The sequence below is a fragment of the Hemiscyllium ocellatum genome, chromosome 4 (assembly GCF_020745735.1).
Source record: "Hemiscyllium ocellatum isolate sHemOce1 chromosome 4, sHemOce1.pat.X.cur, whole genome shotgun sequence".
In the NCBI taxonomy this organism is placed as follows: domain Eukaryota; kingdom Metazoa; phylum Chordata; class Chondrichthyes; order Orectolobiformes; family Hemiscylliidae; genus Hemiscyllium; species Hemiscyllium ocellatum.
The window spans coordinates 10,360,977-10,380,375 of NC_083404.1; the positions used below are offsets into that span (position 1 = coordinate 10,360,977).

General features: G+C 41.9%; 1 protein-coding gene across 9 annotated transcripts in view; it reads right to left on the reverse strand.

Moving 5' to 3' along the window:
* The window catches only part of eya1 (EYA transcriptional coactivator and phosphatase 1), a 224,641-nt gene that overhangs the window by 100,658 nt on the left and 104,584 nt on the right, over window positions 1-19,399 (reverse strand). For all 9 annotated transcript variants that reach the window (XM_060822745.1, XM_060822744.1, XM_060822751.1 and 6 more), the window contains 2 exons: window positions 9,408-9,550; window positions 8,819-8,902 (listed from right to left, as the gene is read on the reverse strand). In XM_060822745.1, the coding sequence (XP_060678728.1) occupies window positions 8,819-8,902; window positions 9,408-9,550 (227 nt within the window). The remainder of the gene's footprint in view (window positions 1-8,818; window positions 8,903-9,407; window positions 9,551-19,399) is intronic.

The window sequence follows — 19,399 nt, forward strand, 5'->3', positions numbered from 1 at the left end:
GAATAATTGACCAAAAGGCTTGTTTTGGAGAAGCTTGTGACCCACAGGCACCAATATTGGGAGCAGTGCACCTGAAATGTTCCTACACAACATATAACTAGGGAAGGTGAGAGGATTTTAAACTAAATAATGGAAATGAAGGATCAAATATGGAAGGTTGTGGAATATCAAAGGATAAGGAGCTAAGAGAGAAAACTATAACATGGGAAGAGAGGTCCGAGGGAAAATAATGGAATATATCATCAAGTCTAGATGTAACAAAGACAACACAAAATACAAAACTAAAGGCTCTGTGTCTGAATATATCAAGCACTCATAACAAAGTAAAGTAATTGTTGATGTAAACAAACACATTGTGATAGTCATTATGGGTTTGGGTCCTGAACAATGAGGGGGATATGACAGGAAAGGAAAATAGCGAAAGGTTAGTCAGGGATGGCATTGGGTTGTAATTAAGATTTACTTGTGATTCAGGAGATCAAGGTGGAGAATCAGATTGGCCGGAGATGTGGAATACTTTATGTCAACTTGTACATTGCTCAGGTAATCAGAGAGTCTAAACTGTCAGGCTCTGATTTTCAGTACAGTATCTCACTTGTGGGCGGCACGGTGGCACAGTGGTTAGCACTGCTGCCTCACAGCGCCAGGGACCTGGGTTCAATTCCTGCCTCAGGAGACTGACTGTGTGGAGTTTGCACGTTCTCCCCGTGTCTGCGTGGGTTTCCTCTGGGTGCTCCGGTTTCCTCCCACAGTCCAAAGATGTGCGGGTCAGGTGAATTGGCCATGCTAAATTGCCCATAGTGTTAGGTAAGGGGTAAATGTAGGGGTATGGGTGGGTTGCGCTTCGGCGGGTCGGTGTGGACTTGTTGGGCCGAAGGGCCTGTTTCCACACTGTAAGTAATCTAATCTAATCTAAGAGGAGTTTGCACGTTCTCCCCGTGTCTGCGTGGGTTTCCTCCGGGTGCTCCGCTTTCCTCCCACAGTCCAAAGATGTGTGAGTCAGGTGAATTGGCCATGCTAAATTTCCCGTAGTGTTAGGTAAGGGGTAAATGTAGGGGTATGGGTGGGTTGCGCTTCGGCGGGTCGGTGTGGACTTGTTGGGCCGAAGGGCCTGTTTCCACACTGTAAGTAATCTAATCTAATCTTGTCATAATCTCTATGCAGAACTTATTTTCCAGTTTTTGTGAAATCATTGATACCTACCTGGATCTAATGACTGGATCCTCCCCATTCCACTATAAGTTTCCTTCTAGCTCTCAGCATAAGACCTGGACTCATTTAGTGATCATTTCTCACCACGCACCTCCTATTGCACCCATTAACTCCCAATGTTAATTTATGGCCTCATGTCATCTTGACGTCAACTCATGTCCCCATCAAACCCAATAAACCTCCAATCCTAAGTGATAACCTTGTACACTCATTCACTTGGTACAGCCTATGCACTGAATCAATAAACCCTATAATAAAATTGACATGTGTGGAACTGCTTTGAGAAAAAAAAGCCACCCAAATTTCTTGGCAAAACTAAAAGCATTCCTACAAAACTTTGAACGTTGTACTCAAACGGGCCATCAGGCCATGTCCATCACTGACTGCTCATTTTCTCAACGTGTCACATGTTTAAAGTGAAGTACTTGTGGCATATGATTTGTTAAAGTATTTTTAAAGCAAAACTGGATCTAGCAGTGACCCTGGGAACACTTTACAGTATTTCACCAATCCAGGCACAGCTATTAGCATTACTGTAGGTTCCTAGCTGTTGATGCTCATTCTATGTTGAGGCAATTCATTTTAAAATACTTGTTGGGATTGTGTAATGAGCATCCCACAAAGCTACATCAATAAATTGGTACGCATAGTTGCCAACCATGTGCTTTTAGAATGACCTGTAGCATGAATATATCTGAAAATTACAAACAACTCTTGAGACAACACTAATATAAAAACCCAGACTGCTGAAAACATTTCCTGATGGAGACAAACTCTTTGCATTCTACAGAAATAAAACTTGAAAGTTTTTCCAAGTCCTTCAGGTTTTGCTGCCTTTCTGTTTTCTTCAGTTTCACAGCAGCAGGGTAAGTACTGGCCTGGCTTGCTTGGCCAAAGCTATGCAGGGTACTTTGGCTCAATCCAGCGCAATGGGAATGACCACCAGGTTTACCACCAGTAAAGATGTAGCAACCTCGACATGCCTCAAAATTTACAAACCCTGCAAAGACATGTTATTCAGCCTGTTGACACTCCATTCACACCATTTACACTTATCTGTTGACACTCTTAATTACCTGGAACTATCTTGCCATTATCTCTCCACCTATAAATTCTGTGCCTGTGCATTTCCCTCCACTTCACCTGATGAAGAAGCAGTGCTCTAAAAACTTGTGATTTGAAATAAACCTGTTGGTCTATAACCTGGAATCGTGTGACTTGTAACTTTTTCCTTCGCTGTTATTGCAGCAAAGACTGGAACCCCCCCCCTCCCTAACTGCACTGCACTGACCCTACATCACAAGGTATGCAACAGATCTAAAGGTAGCTCATCACCACCTTCTCAAGGACATTAGGAGTGGGCAGTAATGTGTTAGTCTCACCAGGGAATAAGCATTTCGGCTTAAAGGGAAAAAAAGGGAAGGTCATGGTCCACATTGGTATCAATGACATAGATGCATAGATGGATGAGATGCCAAAAGTAGGTTTTTTTGGGAGTTGGGAAGCAAATTAAAAATAAGGAGGTGAAGAGCAGTAATCTTCAGATAACTCCCAGTAACAAGAATTAATGCACTTAAAACCAGAAGGATTGAGGGATTGAATATATTGCTGAAGAATTGGAATAGTAGGGAAGACATCATCGTTCTGAGGCCCTGAGGCTAGTTCTCAGTCAGGTGAGACCTGGAAAAGCTGGATGGGTTATATCTTAACAGGACCAGGACTGAAAGCCTCACGGGGAAAATTGTCAATGCTGCTTTCAGGGGAATGGGAACCAGAAAGGTCGCTCAAATTGGAAGGAAGGAAAGCTGCCAACAGGAAGAAGAAAAATGCTGAGTTAAATTAGAAGACAGCCAAAATAAAAGTGTGCACCAACTAAGGTTAGACTGTGAAACAGTGTCAAAAAGACAAGTTGAGGGCACTCCATCTGAATGCATGCAACATTCGCACCCAAGTAGATGAATTATAGGCAGGGATAAATGTCAATGGCTATCATCTATTTGTCACAATGGAAACATGGTTGCAGGTTGACCAAGATTGCAAACTAAATATTCACTTACGAAGAGGAGGTAAAACAGGAAAGTTGGTGCTGTGCAGATGAGAAAAGAAGGAATTGTACATTAATACAGGAGGTCAGATTAGATGAAGAAAATGTGAAATTAGTCATGGTGGAGTTAGGAAACAACAAGGGCAGCTAACATTGGACTCATCGATCGACCACCAAGTATTAATGGTGGCATGGGTATGACATTAATGATGAGATCAATTGGGAGCGAAGCATGTGGCATGAGTAATACACTAGTCACGGGAGGCTACAATATACATTGAGACTGGGTAACCCTGGTGAGACTGATGCTGTGGAGTATGTGCTTTGCTTGAGGGACGGTTTCCTCGAGCAATACAGTGGGGAACTGACTGCAGAACAGGTTATTTTAGGCCTTGTATTTTATAATGGAAGAAAGGCTAATTGGAGTTGAGTGAATGTGATAAAATTTTGCATTGTGTTTTCAAGTGAGGTTTCAATCTGAAGCAAGGGGGTTAAAGGAAATTATGAAGGTATGAGGGGCTAACAGGCTGAATTGAATTGGAAAAGAAATACTTCAAAAGGTACGTATGATGGTACACAGACGATGGAAAGTCTTTAAAGAATGATTACATAGTTTACAGGTATTCATTCTACGCTCAAATACACCCCAAAAATGTCAGTCAAACCAAATTAACACAGAAGGTAAGGATCTTATAAGACTAAAAGATAAAGAAAACACTATAACACTGCCAGAAGGATTGGCAAGATCCAGGAAAGATCAAAGCAGGACCAAGAAAATAATAAAGAAAGAGAATACAAAGTGAATGCAAACTAACATGAAACATTACAATGTATTGTAAATACTTCTGTTGGTACATCAACAGGAAATATTAGACTGGACACACATGCATCCGGAGAGTTTACAATGGGGAAGACAGCAGTGGCAGAAAAACAGTTATTACTTTGTGCCTAGTTTTCATTGAGGAAGGTCTAAGTAATCTCTCAGAGTTAGAGATTCACGTGATGAGGGAGAATAAGGAATTGAAGGAAATGAGTATTAGTAAGAAGGTTGTTTTAAATAAATTAGTGGGACTGAAGGTTGATAAGTCCCCAAGGAACTGATATTCCAAAACCCAAAATGTTCAAAGAGGCAGCTATGGAGATGATTGATATATTTATGACAATTGTCAATGATTCTATATATTCTGAAATGCTTTCTGAAGATTGGAAGGTAATAAATGTCACCCCACTGTTTAAAAAGGGCAGGAGAGAAAAAAATCAGGAACTACAAATCTTTTAGTCTTATATCAGTAAGAAGTAAAAAGCTCAAATCCATTATAACGATGTGACAAATGGACATTGAACAATACTAACCTGGGCATAGTCAGCACAGATTTGTGAAAGTAAACTGGTGTTCGACAAGCCTGTTGCAAGTTTTTACAAGGATGGCACTGACAGCATTAATGAAAGGAAGTCATCTACTTGGACATTTGGAAGGCTTTTGATAAAATCCCCTACAGAAGAATGGTTAGCAAAATTAGAATACATGGACAACGTGCTGGCATGGATTAAGGATTAGCTAATAGGTGGAAAAGAGTGGGAATGAACAGCTCATTCTTGTATGGGCAGGCTGTACTGGTGAGGTCCATCAAGGGACAGTACTTGAGCTCCATCTGTTCCCAACGAGTCAGATGTGGGGGCCGAATATAACAGTTCCAAGTTGGAAATAAAACAAAACAAAGTTGGGGGGGGGGGGGGGTTGCGTGCTATGAGGAAAATGCTAAGCAGCTTCAAGAGCTTTTGGATAGACTTTGGGAAGAGGAGCATGGTCGGAAAAACAGATGCTCAAAGTATTTCTTGAATAATCAGTGTTAGGAGTCTGGAATGTACTTGCCAGGTAGTCACTGAAGACTAACATACAGATGCAGCAGGCAGTTAGGAAGGTATCTGTATTTATTGCAAGGCAGTGTTTGCTTGCACCAACCCATTGCAGGCAACTATGCACGCACATTGATTAGGGAATGCATGGTTCCAAACACTGATGTCATCTTCATGTGTGACATCACGTGGAAGTGCTTGCACCAGGAAGCATGTGATTTTGAACTGGGCATCAGTGTTGAGAGAGGGCTGAGGGACACTGAATACACAGCAGGGAGCCCCTGGACTGGGAAGGGAAGAGGGCCTAGACACTGGAGTTGACCAGGAGAGTCCAGGACCCAGGAGGGGATGGCACGAGGAGGGAGCAGAAGCTGGGAGACTCTCTCTCCTGCTTTGACTCCCTTCCAGACTCCAGTCTGTCGCGCTCCCCCCCTCCACCACACACTCCAGTTCTCACCCGGATCCCAGTTTCCATCCTCCCAATCCCAGTCTGTTCCACCTCCCTCCTGACCTCGACTTGATCTTTCCACCCTGGGTCACATTTCTGATTCCTTCACCCCCACCACATTTCCCCTCCCACCCTCAAATCTGTGCACACATGATTTAAAGCAACGCATCATGTGAAGACTTATTACAAGAGGGCTTGGTGACAGGTACAATGAAGTTTTACACAGAAACATAGAAAATTGAAAAACAATGTTTAAGAAGAGAGAGAGCCAGAAGACAGGGGACAATAGGCTGGCTAGCCTAGCCTGACCTCAATAGTTGGTAAGATTTTACAGTTCATTATTATGGATGAGATTGGAGTGCTTGGAAGTGCATGGTGAAATAGGGTCTTGTCAAGGGGAGGTCATGCCTGAAAAGTCTGTTTAAGGAGGTAAGATAGACAAAGGAGAGCCAGTGGACGTGATCTATTGGAATTTCCAGAAGGCCTTCAACAAGGTGTCGCATAGAAGCTGCTAAATAAGAATGGAGCCCAGGGTGTGAGGGGAGGTGAAGCCTCTTCTGAATAAAAATATTAACTCTGATTTCTCTCCATACACACTGTTGTGTTTTCCCAGCAATTTCTGTTTCTGATCGCCAGCATCTGCACTTCTTTGTTTTATATAAATAAGATTTGGGTTAGCATGGCTGTCTCACAGCGCCAGAGACCTGGGTTCAATTCCAACCTCAGGTGACTGTCTGTGTGGAGTTTGCACATTCTCATGTCTGCATGGGTTTCCTCCAGGTGCTCCAGTTTCCTCCCACAATCCTAAAATGTGCAGGTTAGGTGAATTAGCCATGCTAAATTGCCCACAGTGTTCAGGGATGTGTAGGTTAGGTGCATTAGCCAGGGCTGAATACAGGATAATAGAGTAGGGGAATGGGTCTGGGTGGGTTACTCCAGAGAGTTGGCATGGACTTGGACTGAAGGGCCTGTTTCCACACTGTAGGGATTCTGTGAAATAAAGGGATGGGGGGATGGAGTGGGATAAAGGCATCAATGTGGACAATCCAACACGATGATATTGAATGGTGAGGCAGGCCGAATGGCCTACTCCTGTTCCTATGCTCTTACTGTCAATGTGCGGATATGACTGTATTTGCACCTTGATCAGATATGGAATAGGTTGGTTACAATGTTATCTAGCTTCACACTGTGCTGAGACTTAGCAAAAGATAAAAGGAATATAAAATACCGAAGTTCCACAGTAAAATTGAACTTATTCGGTATGCACTGAGATTGAGCTGTGCTGCTGTCTAATAGTTTGTGGCAAGAATAGGAATTGAACAAAAATATTCCTTGACAATGAGTACTACTAGTTGAATCTCTCCATCTCTGATTCTTCACTGTAAAAAATATTTTAACCTTCAGCCTCTTCCTCGACAATCACTTGAGACGGAAAACATAGGTGTTTTATATCACATCAATGACATCTCCAAGGGTTATCTGAGATTCTGATTGGTGGAGCATTCCAATTGGTGGAGTTCCAGATAACACTCAGTTTGCTGTACTTCCTTTAGATTTAGTGATGTCAAGACATTGAGAACATCAAAGAGAGTTGTAAAATAGCAGACGCAAGCCACTTTGTCAGTACTCTTCTTTATTCAGGCATAGGATTTGGCTGTCGCTAGCTAGGCCAGTAGTTGTTGCTTATCCCTGATTGCCCTGGAGATGGTGATGATGAGCTGCCATCTTGAACTGCTGTAGTCCCCTGGGGATTGATACACCTGACATGCTTAGAGTGTATCCCATGTTAGAGTGGGAACTCCACCATTTTGAGGCAGCGACAGTGAAGGAACGGCGACACTCTTCCAAGTCAAGATGGCTACTGGCTTGGAGAGAGACTGCCAGGTGGTGGTGCTCCCATGTACCTGCTGCCCATGTTCCTCGAGACAGCAGCTCCCAGGTTTGGAAGGTGGCTTGGAGGAGTCCTGATGAGATTCTGCAATGCACCATGTCAATGAGACACACATGAATGAAGTGTTCATTGTCACTTGCCTTTCACGGTGAATATCGCAGCAAAATACAGGGAAAAGCTTCAACAGTCGCCACAATCAGACGCTGTTTTGAATAGCTTAAGCATAAAAAAAAATTGAAAGATACAGGTCCTAAGTCTTGAGTCAGCTTATCGATGACATCTTATGTGGAAAGGTCATTGGTAAAGGAACTGATGATGGTTAAGCCTACCAGAGGAACTCCCCGGAGATTAGTCCTGGAGTTGAGGTGCTTGGCCTTCCAGCAACCATTACCACCTTGCTTTATGCTTGTATGACTCCAACTAGTGGAAAGATTCCTCCCTGATCCTCACTGATACCAGTTTTGCTAAAGCTCTTTGATACCTAATCAAAACATGCAACATCAATGAAACACTGCTCCAAAGCCTTAAATGGTAATCCAAATTGCAAGCTCAACCTCAAAATATTGGCCGAGCAAGCAATTCAGTTCAACAGCAAAAAATGTTTCAACCTGCAAAGCCCATAAATCATGTACAAGTTAAAAAACAATATACAGGCAACTACTCAGCTCTTCGAGGAGAAAGTGAGGACTGCAGATGCTGGAGATCAGAGCTGAAAATGCTGCCTGACCTGCTGCGCTTTTCCAGCAACACATTTTCAAATACTCAGCTCTACCTGGTCTCTTGTAGCTACCTTATTGGTATGGAACTCAAATTTACCTTCTTGTGATCTCAGTCAACGGGGGAATTGGCGATGGTGGTGTCTTAGGAGATCAGTGGAAGAGTTTTCCCTTGTTCAATATAGTCATTAACTTGCATTTGTTATGAATGAATATTATGTATCAGCCTAAACAGGTGGCACAGTGGTTAGCACTGCTGCCTCACGGCGCCAGAGATCTGGGTTCATTTCCCGCCTCAGGCGACTGACTGTGTGGAGTTTGCACGTTCTCCCCGTGTCTGCGTGGGTTTCCTCCGGGTGCTCCGGTTTCCTTCCACAGTCCAAAGATGTGCGGCTCAGGAGAATTGGCCATGCTAAATTGCCTGTAGTGTTAGGTAAGGGGTAATGTAGGAGTATGGGTGGGTTGTGCTTCAGCGGGTCGGTGTGGATTTATTGGGCCGGAGGGCCTGTTTCCACACTGTAGGTAATCTAATCTAATCAAGGCAGGTGCACAATCGCCTCAGGTCAAGAGCAAATTAGGGATGTTCAATAAATGCTGGCCTTATCAGCAATACTCACATCCCACAAAAAGAATTTTAAAAATCTTACCCTTCCGTATCTATTTGCATAGGACCCCGTTAGCAAGGAGTGAAAAACAATTATTGTTTCATCCAAGTCCCATATGAACACTCGCTGTGAAGAGAGAGAGAAAAAAAATCAATGTTGTCCTTTGTACACTGAAAAATGATAACTCAATCAATAATTGTGAAACGAGAGGGAATTGTAGTTAAGTGCTACTGTGTCATGACCCAGCGTTCTACATTACATACTAAAGGACTTTACGCTGTACACCAAAGCCAGCAAAATCTATTGCTAAGTCACTCAACAAACGAAGTAATAGTTATAGGTGACAGTATATTAATGCTTGATGGTTACTAGATCAGACTGTATTAACTAATTCATACATTTAACAGATCATCTATCAAGAGAATTAACATTAAAAAAAATCAATACTCGATTAACTGTTAGCGAAAAAGAAAATCACAAAAAGATTTTAAGCTGTTTAACACTTTCATTTTTCATGCATGTAAATTTCATTATTCTATTAGCAAATGCAGCCTTTATTGCTGCTCATGCATCATCTTTTGTGTGGCTTTTTTTTTGCTTAGTTTTAATGGAATCAATATGTTAGCCTTACCTCAAGGTCAGTGTCTGGGGGAGGTGAAGGGTTATTATTTCTTCTGCCTCTGCCACGTGACTTTCCATCTGAAACTCGACGCAATCGATCCAATTCTGAATCTTTAGTGGATGTTGACGAGCTGTGAATTGTACCAAACTCTCCTGAAAGACAGAATCATTATAAACTTTTAACAAAAATAGGTGAAGGAGTTTGGAAATCACTGTGTCTGCTGTCAACTTGCAACCTTAGGGAACCTAAAATTTCAAGAGGAAATTTTGTGGATCTGTATATCTTTACAGTAAGATGGTTGAGATAGCATGGCAGGCTCATATTACGGCCTGGGAAGGGCAAAATTAACATTTGTAAGGTGAGCAAGTGAATGCTAAATACATTTCCATGATATTCCACTTTCGACCACTTCAATGGAGGAGTTAACCAGTTTAAAATGTACACAGCAAGACCTCTTTGAAAAAGCAGTATATTTAAATCCAAAATGCTTAAGTATTGGCTTTGAGCATAATTTTTCATACTGTCAACAATAATTTCAAGTCTATGCTTTGTTTCGCTTAGCTTGTAATTTTACAAGTATTTACCAATGAAAGCTATATTAGATTCAAGGAAAGTTCCATGCACGTTCAAAAAGATTTCATTTGCTGTTGATAATTACACCTCTTGTCTCACATTCCTCAATCTGAATACCATAACCTAAAGGCCAACATTCCATGCCTTCTTAATAGCAGGCTTCATCCTCGCACTAATATCTCCTGATATGTCTACCAGAACACCGAGAAATGCCTGTCCACCAGCTTCCTTACCTCTCTCCACTTAAATAACATATTGCTTTTCTATTCTTCCTGTCAAACTTACACTTTCTTCCTTTTACTCCATCTGCCAAATTTTGCCAACTCACTTAACTTGCCCATATTCCTTTTGCAAACTTTCTACCTCCTTTGTTAACTTAATTTCCTTCCTATCTTGGTGTCACCAACAAAGTTAGTTTGTGTAGGTTTGACCACATCATCCGAGTTATTGATGTAGCTTGGAAATAATTGATGCCCCAGCACAGATCCTGCGACACTTCATAGTTACAGCTTGCCAATGTGAAACAGACCAATTTATCTCTTATGACTTCTGAGGAAGGGTCACTTGACCTGAAATGTTAGCCCTGCTTTCTCTCCACAGATGCTGTTAGACCTGCTAAGCTTTTTTTTTAGCAATTTCTATTTTTATCTCTTCTCTGCTTTTGGTTTTCATGACAATCAACAATGGTTTCATGGTCATCATTAGACCCTTAATTCCACATTCTTTACTGGATTCAAATTCCATATCTACCGTGGGGGATTCGAAACTTAGTGAGCCAATCCTTTATCCATGTTGCTGCTATTCTCTGTGCCAAAATCCAGACTGTACCACATCTATAGGTTCCCTTTTATCCACTTATCCTGTTGAGTCTTTTGAAAAAAACCTAATGAACCAACCTTACATGCTTTCTCTTTCACAAAGCCACGTTGCCCACATTATCATTTTCTAAACGTCCTTCTTTAACCTCCTTAATAATTTTTTTTAGCAATTTCTCTATAACCGATGTTAATTGCCTACCATGTTCTGCTCTCTGTCTCACTCTACCCTTGAACAGAACTGTTGCATGAGCTATTTTTCACTGGGACCGTTCCAGGATCAAGTTATTTTTCTGACAATTATAAACAATGCATTTACTATTCCTCTAACTACTTTTGAATCATGCCTGAAACTAAAGAAACTTGTGAGGACAGCAAGAAAAGAGTTAAATAACCATAGTGAAAAGTTAATGATTAAATGGATACAACAAAAAGACTTGAGGTAGATGTGGAGTTAAGGGTTAATTATACTCTATATCTATAATCAAGGAATTGCTACTGAGTATATGCAAAAGAAGTGTCAGATCACATGGAACTCAAGTCTGAAAAGTTCCAGTTGCATATCCTCCCTTGTTAAGAATTGTCAACAGCTACATTTAGTAAAGCGTGAGATTGTACACTTGTAAGATTCTGGACTGTACCTCATGACACTTCCCTCTGGCTGCTGGCACTTTGATAACTGGCAGGCCTTTAACCTGGGCCCAACCCTTGTACTATTTGTACCTCTTGTCCATTCTTCGTGAGAGTAGATATTGCGACTATCTCCAGAAAGTATTGACATTCAGTACACACTGAAGTCCAATGCAGTTTGAATCTAGCAATGATCCTAATGTTGGCATGTCACTGAGATGAGGAAAATCTAGTCCATTCAGATCTCCAAGCAATTCTAACAGTAGGCTTTTAAGTAAAGTCTTGGGCAAGGTTCCTTTGTCGACTGTCAGCTCACTGCGGTAGTGAGCTGCTAAGTGAGCCCTGCTATTCCCAAAGTTGTCACAGAGTTAAAAATGCAAATTTCCCCAATATTGCTGATTTTCAGACCAAGATGGATAGAAGGCACCAGTTGGGTTTCAGTACTGAACAAGACTTACTATTTATTGCAAGTAATTAGACGTGAGATATAGAGACTAATTAACTCTAATCCCCCTTACACAGCTGGAGATGGACCGACAAATAGACAGGGTAAAATAGATCATGAACGAAGGGGATAACTGGGAAGATAGTTTTAGTTTCCAGGTTCTGTTGTTTGAGGTAATCTTTATGACTCTTCAGCTGGCCTACACATTGCCTTGGCCATCCTACTCTGGATGGTCCGAGTGTTTGGTAAGTGTTTTATAAAAGGTCTCTGCCTCATCAGTTAAAAGTCACAACTGTTGTAGGAAAGATATGCTGGTTATCCTCAGATTTAGTGATGTTTGACTGCAGAGAGGGACCACTCTTGAGCTGAATACACACACACACACACACACACACACACACTCTCTATCTTGTTTTCAGCTCCAAACTGATCAGTTCCTGAGAACTAGCCACACAATTGTTGGCAGACAAAAAGACCTCCATCATTGATAACTGATCACTGTCCACAGGCCTAACACCTTCCTGTCGCCAACAAAAAAACTGCAGATGTACACCCCCACAACTCCGAATCAGCAAACTTCAATGACTGCTTGTACAAATCACTGCCCACGTGATGTTGGCTTGGCTGCCAGGTTACCTGCTTTTCAACCACCATTTCAAACAGCTCTCTCTCATTTCAGTCCCAGTTTTTAAAAAGGTGAAATAAATCGACATGGACTTAATATCCTGAAGCTACAACTCGATGGCTACACCACTGAATAAAGATGTTGCCCGTGTGCCCTTAACTTCAAAAGCTGTAGCTCCCTTTTCAGTGAGTGGGCAACCAGTAAAAGGCTCCATCCACAATCCTGGCTGTGCAGTTTGAATGGAACATATGCCCCAAGAAATATCTGAACATACATCCTCAAGCTTACTCTGCCATTCAATCACAGCATAGCTGATATGATTGTGGTCTCAATCTCACTTTCATTCCTACCCAGGATAACTTTTGACTCCATTGCTGGTCAAGAATCTATCTGCTTCAATAGACAATAGGTGCAGGAGTAGGCCATTCAGCCCTTTGAGCCTGCACCGCCATTCAATATGATCATGGCTGATCATTCCTAATTAGTATCCTCTTCCTGCCTTATCTCCATAACCCTTGATTCCACTATCTTTGAGAGCTCTATCCAACTCTTTCTTAAATGGATCCAGAGACTGGGCCTCCACTGCCCTCTGGGGCAGAGCATTCCACACAGCCACCACTCTCTGGGTGAAGAAATTTCTCCTCGTCTTCTGCCTTGAAGAACCCAGAGTTCTTAAAAATTATATCAAACTCTTGGCTCTATTTTTCTCCACACAAATGCTGAGACCTACAGAGTTTCTCCAGTATTTTCTGTTTCTAGTTCCTCAACAAATACTCCTAAAAGGTAGATCCTCTTCCATAGTACCTCATTGGTTGGAATGAACTTTTCTGCACAGATTCGGAATCATAGCTTCATAGTTTATATCAATGTAACCAACGAGAACTTGGCTTATGTACTTATTGTAGATAGTAATGGTTTTATTTTCCTGATTTCAATATTATCAGGCCACCAATCTGATGACATGCAGAACTCTATAAGATTCATTTATTCCCATTAAAAACTTTTCTGCATTAAGCCAATGTACGCAATCCTTACCTTCTCACCGTGCCAGGGTAAAATGACCTCCTTATTCTGCATTTTCAAACCTCCTAAATTTACTCCTTTAAGCTTTTCTTTTGCATAATCTCCAACAAAAGAGCATTTAATCATTTCCAATCTGACATTACCATCACTGAATCTCCTGTAATCAACATCCTGGGTTCCAACTGACCAGAAACTGAAACAGACCACCCGTGTAAATACGGTAATCACAACAGCAGCTCAAAGGCTGGAAATTCTGAAGTAGTTAATCCAGCTCCCTCAAAGAACCTCTCCTTCAAAGACTGCGTACCATCCACAAGAAACAAAAAGACATGTGATGGCATATTCTCTACTTGTCTGGATAAATACAATGAAAACACTCAAGAAGTTTGACACTATCCAAGACAAAGCAGCTCCCCTGATAAGAACCCATACACTGCTTTAACCTTTCGCGCTGTCTACCACAGTGTACACAGACAGCAATGTGTAGTATATACAAGGTGTAATGCAGCAACTTGTCAAGCTCCTTTAATGGCACCTTCCAAAGCAGTGACCTCTACCACCTGGAAGAACAAGGTCAGAAGAAGCAAGGCAACATCGTAACCAGCAGGTTCCTTGCCAGACCACACACCATCCTGACTTGGAACCATATTGCTTCACTGTCACTGGGTCAACATCCTGGAACACTCCTTCTCCGCCAAGTGGACTGTGACCATTTAAGAAGGCAATTCGCTCCCACCTTCTCCTAGGCAATTAGGATTGGCAATAAATGCTGCCCTGAACAGCAATCCACACACCCACCCCATGAATGAATTTTTAAAACCCAGTATTTGTTGAAGGGATGTATGTATATTAATCACACATTTACACCTAATTTATCAAAGCATAATAATACAATTTGACAGGGGGTCTTGATTTATGAACACTTGTATTTGCAAATGAAATCTCATACAGGGTTGTAATTCTCAAGATCCGATATACAAACATTCCCTCTCCATCTGGCCAGCTCCTTTATATTGTCCAGTGTTTGATTTGTTTATAAATCAACTTGGTGACCAAACTCTACAGCTGAACTAGTTCACAATTGAGGGACTACCTGTACAAATAAATATATGAGGGCTTTTGTGGCACAGTGGTAGTGTCCCTATCTCTGAGCCACAAGGCCCTAGTTCAATCCTCACCTGCTCCAGATGTGTGTAAATAACATCACTGTGCAGGTTGATTAGAAAATACCTACAAACAAACAATGATTCAGAAAAATTGCTGGAGAAACTCAGCAGGTCTGGCAGCAGCTACGGGGAGTAAGCAAAATTGGGGTTTCAAGTCTCTTCTTCAGAATGAAAAACTTCCAAACTAAAGGGTCACTTGACTAGAAACATTAATGCCGTCTTCTCTCTAAAGACGCAGCCAGACCTGTTGAGTTTCTCCAGCAATTTCTGCTATTGTTTTGGATTTCCAGTATCCACAGTTCTTCATTTCATTTAAAAACATGAGACAATTTGATTACTTACAGAGGAACCAAGACGCAACTCTTTGTTCTCCAAATCACCTGATGGCTATTGCTCCAAAACATTTATGGCCAACTTCTGACAGTTAAAACTTTCCATGCCTATTATTTTGAACTGATTATAAAGTTGGCACATTTTACAAGTTTTATTTCCCTTCCAAAGTTTAATGGTCCTAAAAAACCGTTTTGTGCTACATTTCCAGACAATATTTGGTTCTCTCTTGCAAATTTCTGCAAGTTTAATAACACCAAGTTGCTGGATGCAATTTGTTTGACTCAAATTAAGCATGTCTCATTAAATTCCAATCTTTAGCATGAGTTAAGCCTATGTTGATAACTCTCACAGCTGGAGGAGTTGTGGGGGGGGGCGTTGCAGTTTCTTGCCTATGTAAAACCTTTTAAAGAACATAATTAATTCCTTTGGTCCATTAATGAAATGGCAATGCATAGGCTGCGAGGAGGATGCAAAGAGGCTGCAGAGAGATGTGGACCCATTAAGCAAGTGGGCAAGGACAGGGGTTTGCAATATAATGAAGATACATTTGAAGTTATCAACTACAGTAGGAGAAATAGAGAAGTAGAATGTTTTTAAATGGCAAAGGGACCTGTCAGCAATCAAAGGGTGTTCTTGTACAGTAATTACAGGCAGTTAACACGGAGGTACAGCAAACAACTACAAAAATAAAGGATATCCGAGCCGTTAATATAAAAGGGTTGGAGTACAAGAGTAATCTCAGTGCAATTATAGAGGGTTTTTGAGGGACCACACCTGGTGTATTGTGTACAGTTTTGTTCTTCTTACATAAAGGAGTATACATTTGCCTTAGAGGGCGTGTAATGCAGTTACACTTAACTGATTCCTGGGATAAAGGGGTTGGCCAAGAGGGAGTGATTGCGTACACTACACCAATTTGCCCTGGAATTGAGAAGGTGCATGTTCCCATTCAAACATGTAAGATCCTTAAAAGCCTTTAGAGAGGATAGATAATGGTTTGCTCTGACTGTGCAACCTAGAACTGGGAATTGCATCTCAAAATAAGGGTGTTGACCATCTTAGACTGGTTAGTGGCGACATTTCTTCACTCAAAAGCTTGCATAGCGTTAGAATTCTCTAATCCAGAGATAATCACCTGTTGAAGGAGCGTCGCTCCAAAAGCTAGTGCTTCCAAATAAACCTGTTGGACTATAACCTGGTGTGTGATTTTTAACTTTGTACACCCTAGTCCAATACTAGCATCTCCAAATCATGACTAAGCCAGAGAGACTTGGATGTTCAACCATTGACAATAGTTCAAGACAAAGATTGCTCAATTCGAGGATACAAAGGGAATTAAGCAGTTGGGATTAGTGCGGGAAGGCGGAGAAGATGTAGCAACTCAGCTGTAATCTTCCTGAATGATACAGTCTTCAGCAAAGTGAGGATCTATTAGCTTCCTTCCACTCCTCACACAAACCATGATGGAAGTGTCCTAAGGAAAACAAGGACTGGACAATTACCAGATTCTAGCGACAGCAGAAGAATACACTACCGTTTTATTCATTTGACTCATTCCTGGGATGAAGCACTTGAAGAAAAGTTGAACAGGTCAGGTTTTTTTCACTGGACTTTAGAAGAATGAAAGGTTTTTTTTAAAATTCATTCACAGTAGGAGGGCGTCTTCGGCTAGGCATGTACTGCCCATCCCTAGTTGCCCAGAGGGCAGGTGAAAGTCCACCACATTGCTGTGGGTCTGGAGTCACAGGTAGCCAGACCAGGTGAGGATGGGCAGGTTCCTCTCCTAAAAGGTAATCTTAAATGAATCCTGCAGGATCCTGAGCGGCTTGATGCAGTGGATTCTGAGAGTATGCAGGCGGAGATGAGCAAAGTTCAATAAAATGGTCACTGTGTTGTGTTCTCCAGAAAATAGTGCAGACTGGGTCAGCGATTTTATTCAAGGCCAAGTTGGATAGATTTTTGATAGAGAAAAGAGATGAGCATTATGGGAAAGAAGACAAGAAAGTGGAGACGACATGACAATCTATGTTGACAACATGATTCACAATTTTGCTGAGGGCTGAATGGCCTACATTTATACCTAACAACAACATTCCTATGACACAATAAGGCATCCAGTCCACAGAGGCACACATTGCTGTCACCATCTCCACAGTCAATGAATGACAACAGAGCTGTCAGTGTGCTTTGTATATTCAGATTGTGAGCATTTGATTGTATTTTTTAATTGCTGTTCGCATGAACTGATTCACAGATGTAGTATTGCCATTAAACTCTCAGTCCCTGCCTCATCTGTTCTGTTAGTTGTTTCCCAAAGCACATTGTCTCAACTTTTCTCTTCGGATTTCTCTGCCCAGTGCCTTTTAGTTCGAAGGCCTATCCACAGTCAGAGTTACTTAATTCAACAAAACCCTGATTACAGGCTACTTTAACTGGTTCCTACCTCAATCAAACAATTCACTCTTTGCCAAGAATTAGTGCCCGTGAACTATGAATGAAAGCCCATTCTCATCATACCACTCCATGGTATTTTCTAATTTTCTAAAAGGGTCAGTTAGACGCGAAACGTCATCCCTTTTCTCTCCTTACAGATGCTGCCAGACCTGCTGAGATTTTCCAGCATTTTCTCTTTTGGCTTTAATTTTCTAATCTGGTGGAATATTCTGCAAAGTGGTCACCCATTCTACATTCTGCCTGCAAAAAGACCCTGAGCTTCCAGTTCCCTGCCAATTTAACACCCCACCCTGTTCCCCGACTAACATCTCTGTCTCAGGCTTACTGCAGTGCTCCAGAGAAACTCAGCGCAGGCTGGAAGAACAACACCTCATTTTCCACTTGGGGACTCAATTTCGAGTTCAATAATTTTAGGGCCTGAACTCCCCCATATCCTAGCCCCTTACCTCACACACCAGGCCTTGTTATCACAGTCTGCCATTGCACACTACCCATTGTTAGCCATTAACAGCTATTCACCCTCCACAGCCAGACTGTTTTCAACTCCTTTGTCTATCCTTCTAGTTCTCTCTCTCTTCGAGTTCTATTCCTACCTAACGTTTTAGCCCCTCCCCCATCCTACCTGTTGCATATACACTGACATTTCCCTAGCTACCATCAGTTCTGAGGAAGTTTCACCAGGTTCCACAACTCCTCTCCCCCAACCTCATCCCAGATCCAACCCTCCAACTCGGCACCGCCCTCTTGAAATGTCCCACCTCTCCATCTTCCTTCCCACCTCTCCATCCACCCTCTCCTTCAACCTATCACCATCATCCCCCACTTCCATCTACCTATCGCCTTCCCCTAGCCCCACACACCCCACTTATCTCTCTAGCCCCCTTCCTCAATCCCCTCACATTCCTGATGAAGGGCTTATGCCCGAAACATGGACTCTCCTGCTCCTGGGATGCTGCCAGACTGACTGTGGTTTTCCAGCACCACACTTTTCAACTCTGGTATGACATGACAGACAATTGTTATAATTTCATGAATAGAATAGGATTTCACATGAAAACAAGATCTGCTGGAAATCACAGTGGTTCAGGCAGTTTCTGTGGAGAGAGAGCAAGCTAACGTTCCGAACTCTGATGAAGAGTCATTTAGACTTGAAACATTAGCTTGCTTTCATTCCATGGATACTGCCTGACTCACTGTGATTTCCAGCACTTTTTTGTTTTCAAGTGAAATCCTGTTCTGTTTATGAAATTATAACAAGTGTCCATCATGGCGAAAGTGGGTACTGCAGATGCTGGAGATTAGAATCAAGATTGGAATGGTGCTGGAAAAGCACAGCAGGTCAGGCAGCATCCGAGGAGCAGGAAAATCGATGTTTCGGACAAAAGCCCTTCATCAGGAATGAAGGGATGATCTTTTCCAGTACCACTCTAATCTCAACTGTCTGTCATGTCCTACCGTATTGGATCTTAGGAAATCCTGGAGCTCCCAATAGAACAATATTACTAAAAGTAGATTGACCTACGCAGCAAAAGCCATTTCATTTTGTTTTAACTAAAGCTTGATATTGTATTCTTCTATATGACTATAAGCACAGCCTCAATCAGGACTGCACCTTCAGTGACAGCAACGGACAGAATTTCTCTGGGCTCCTAGACCACATCACCAGCACTGTCTCCTTATTCAGTGTTCTATCCATGCACCCATTTCTTATCCTCCATGAGAGCCCATTAGGAACACCATTTTACAATTTGGACAGCTTTTCGTCCAAGCTGTCTAGGCAGAGAAGTCTCTCCAGGAGGACTTGGTCTGAAAACCTGAGATAAACAGAAGAATTTTTAACCCAAAAATGTGTAACTATTGCCACGATCTGGCCAGATCTCTCGTGATCTATCTCTCTGGCAATCCTTTCCATTATCACTACCAAGGGATTTTCCGGC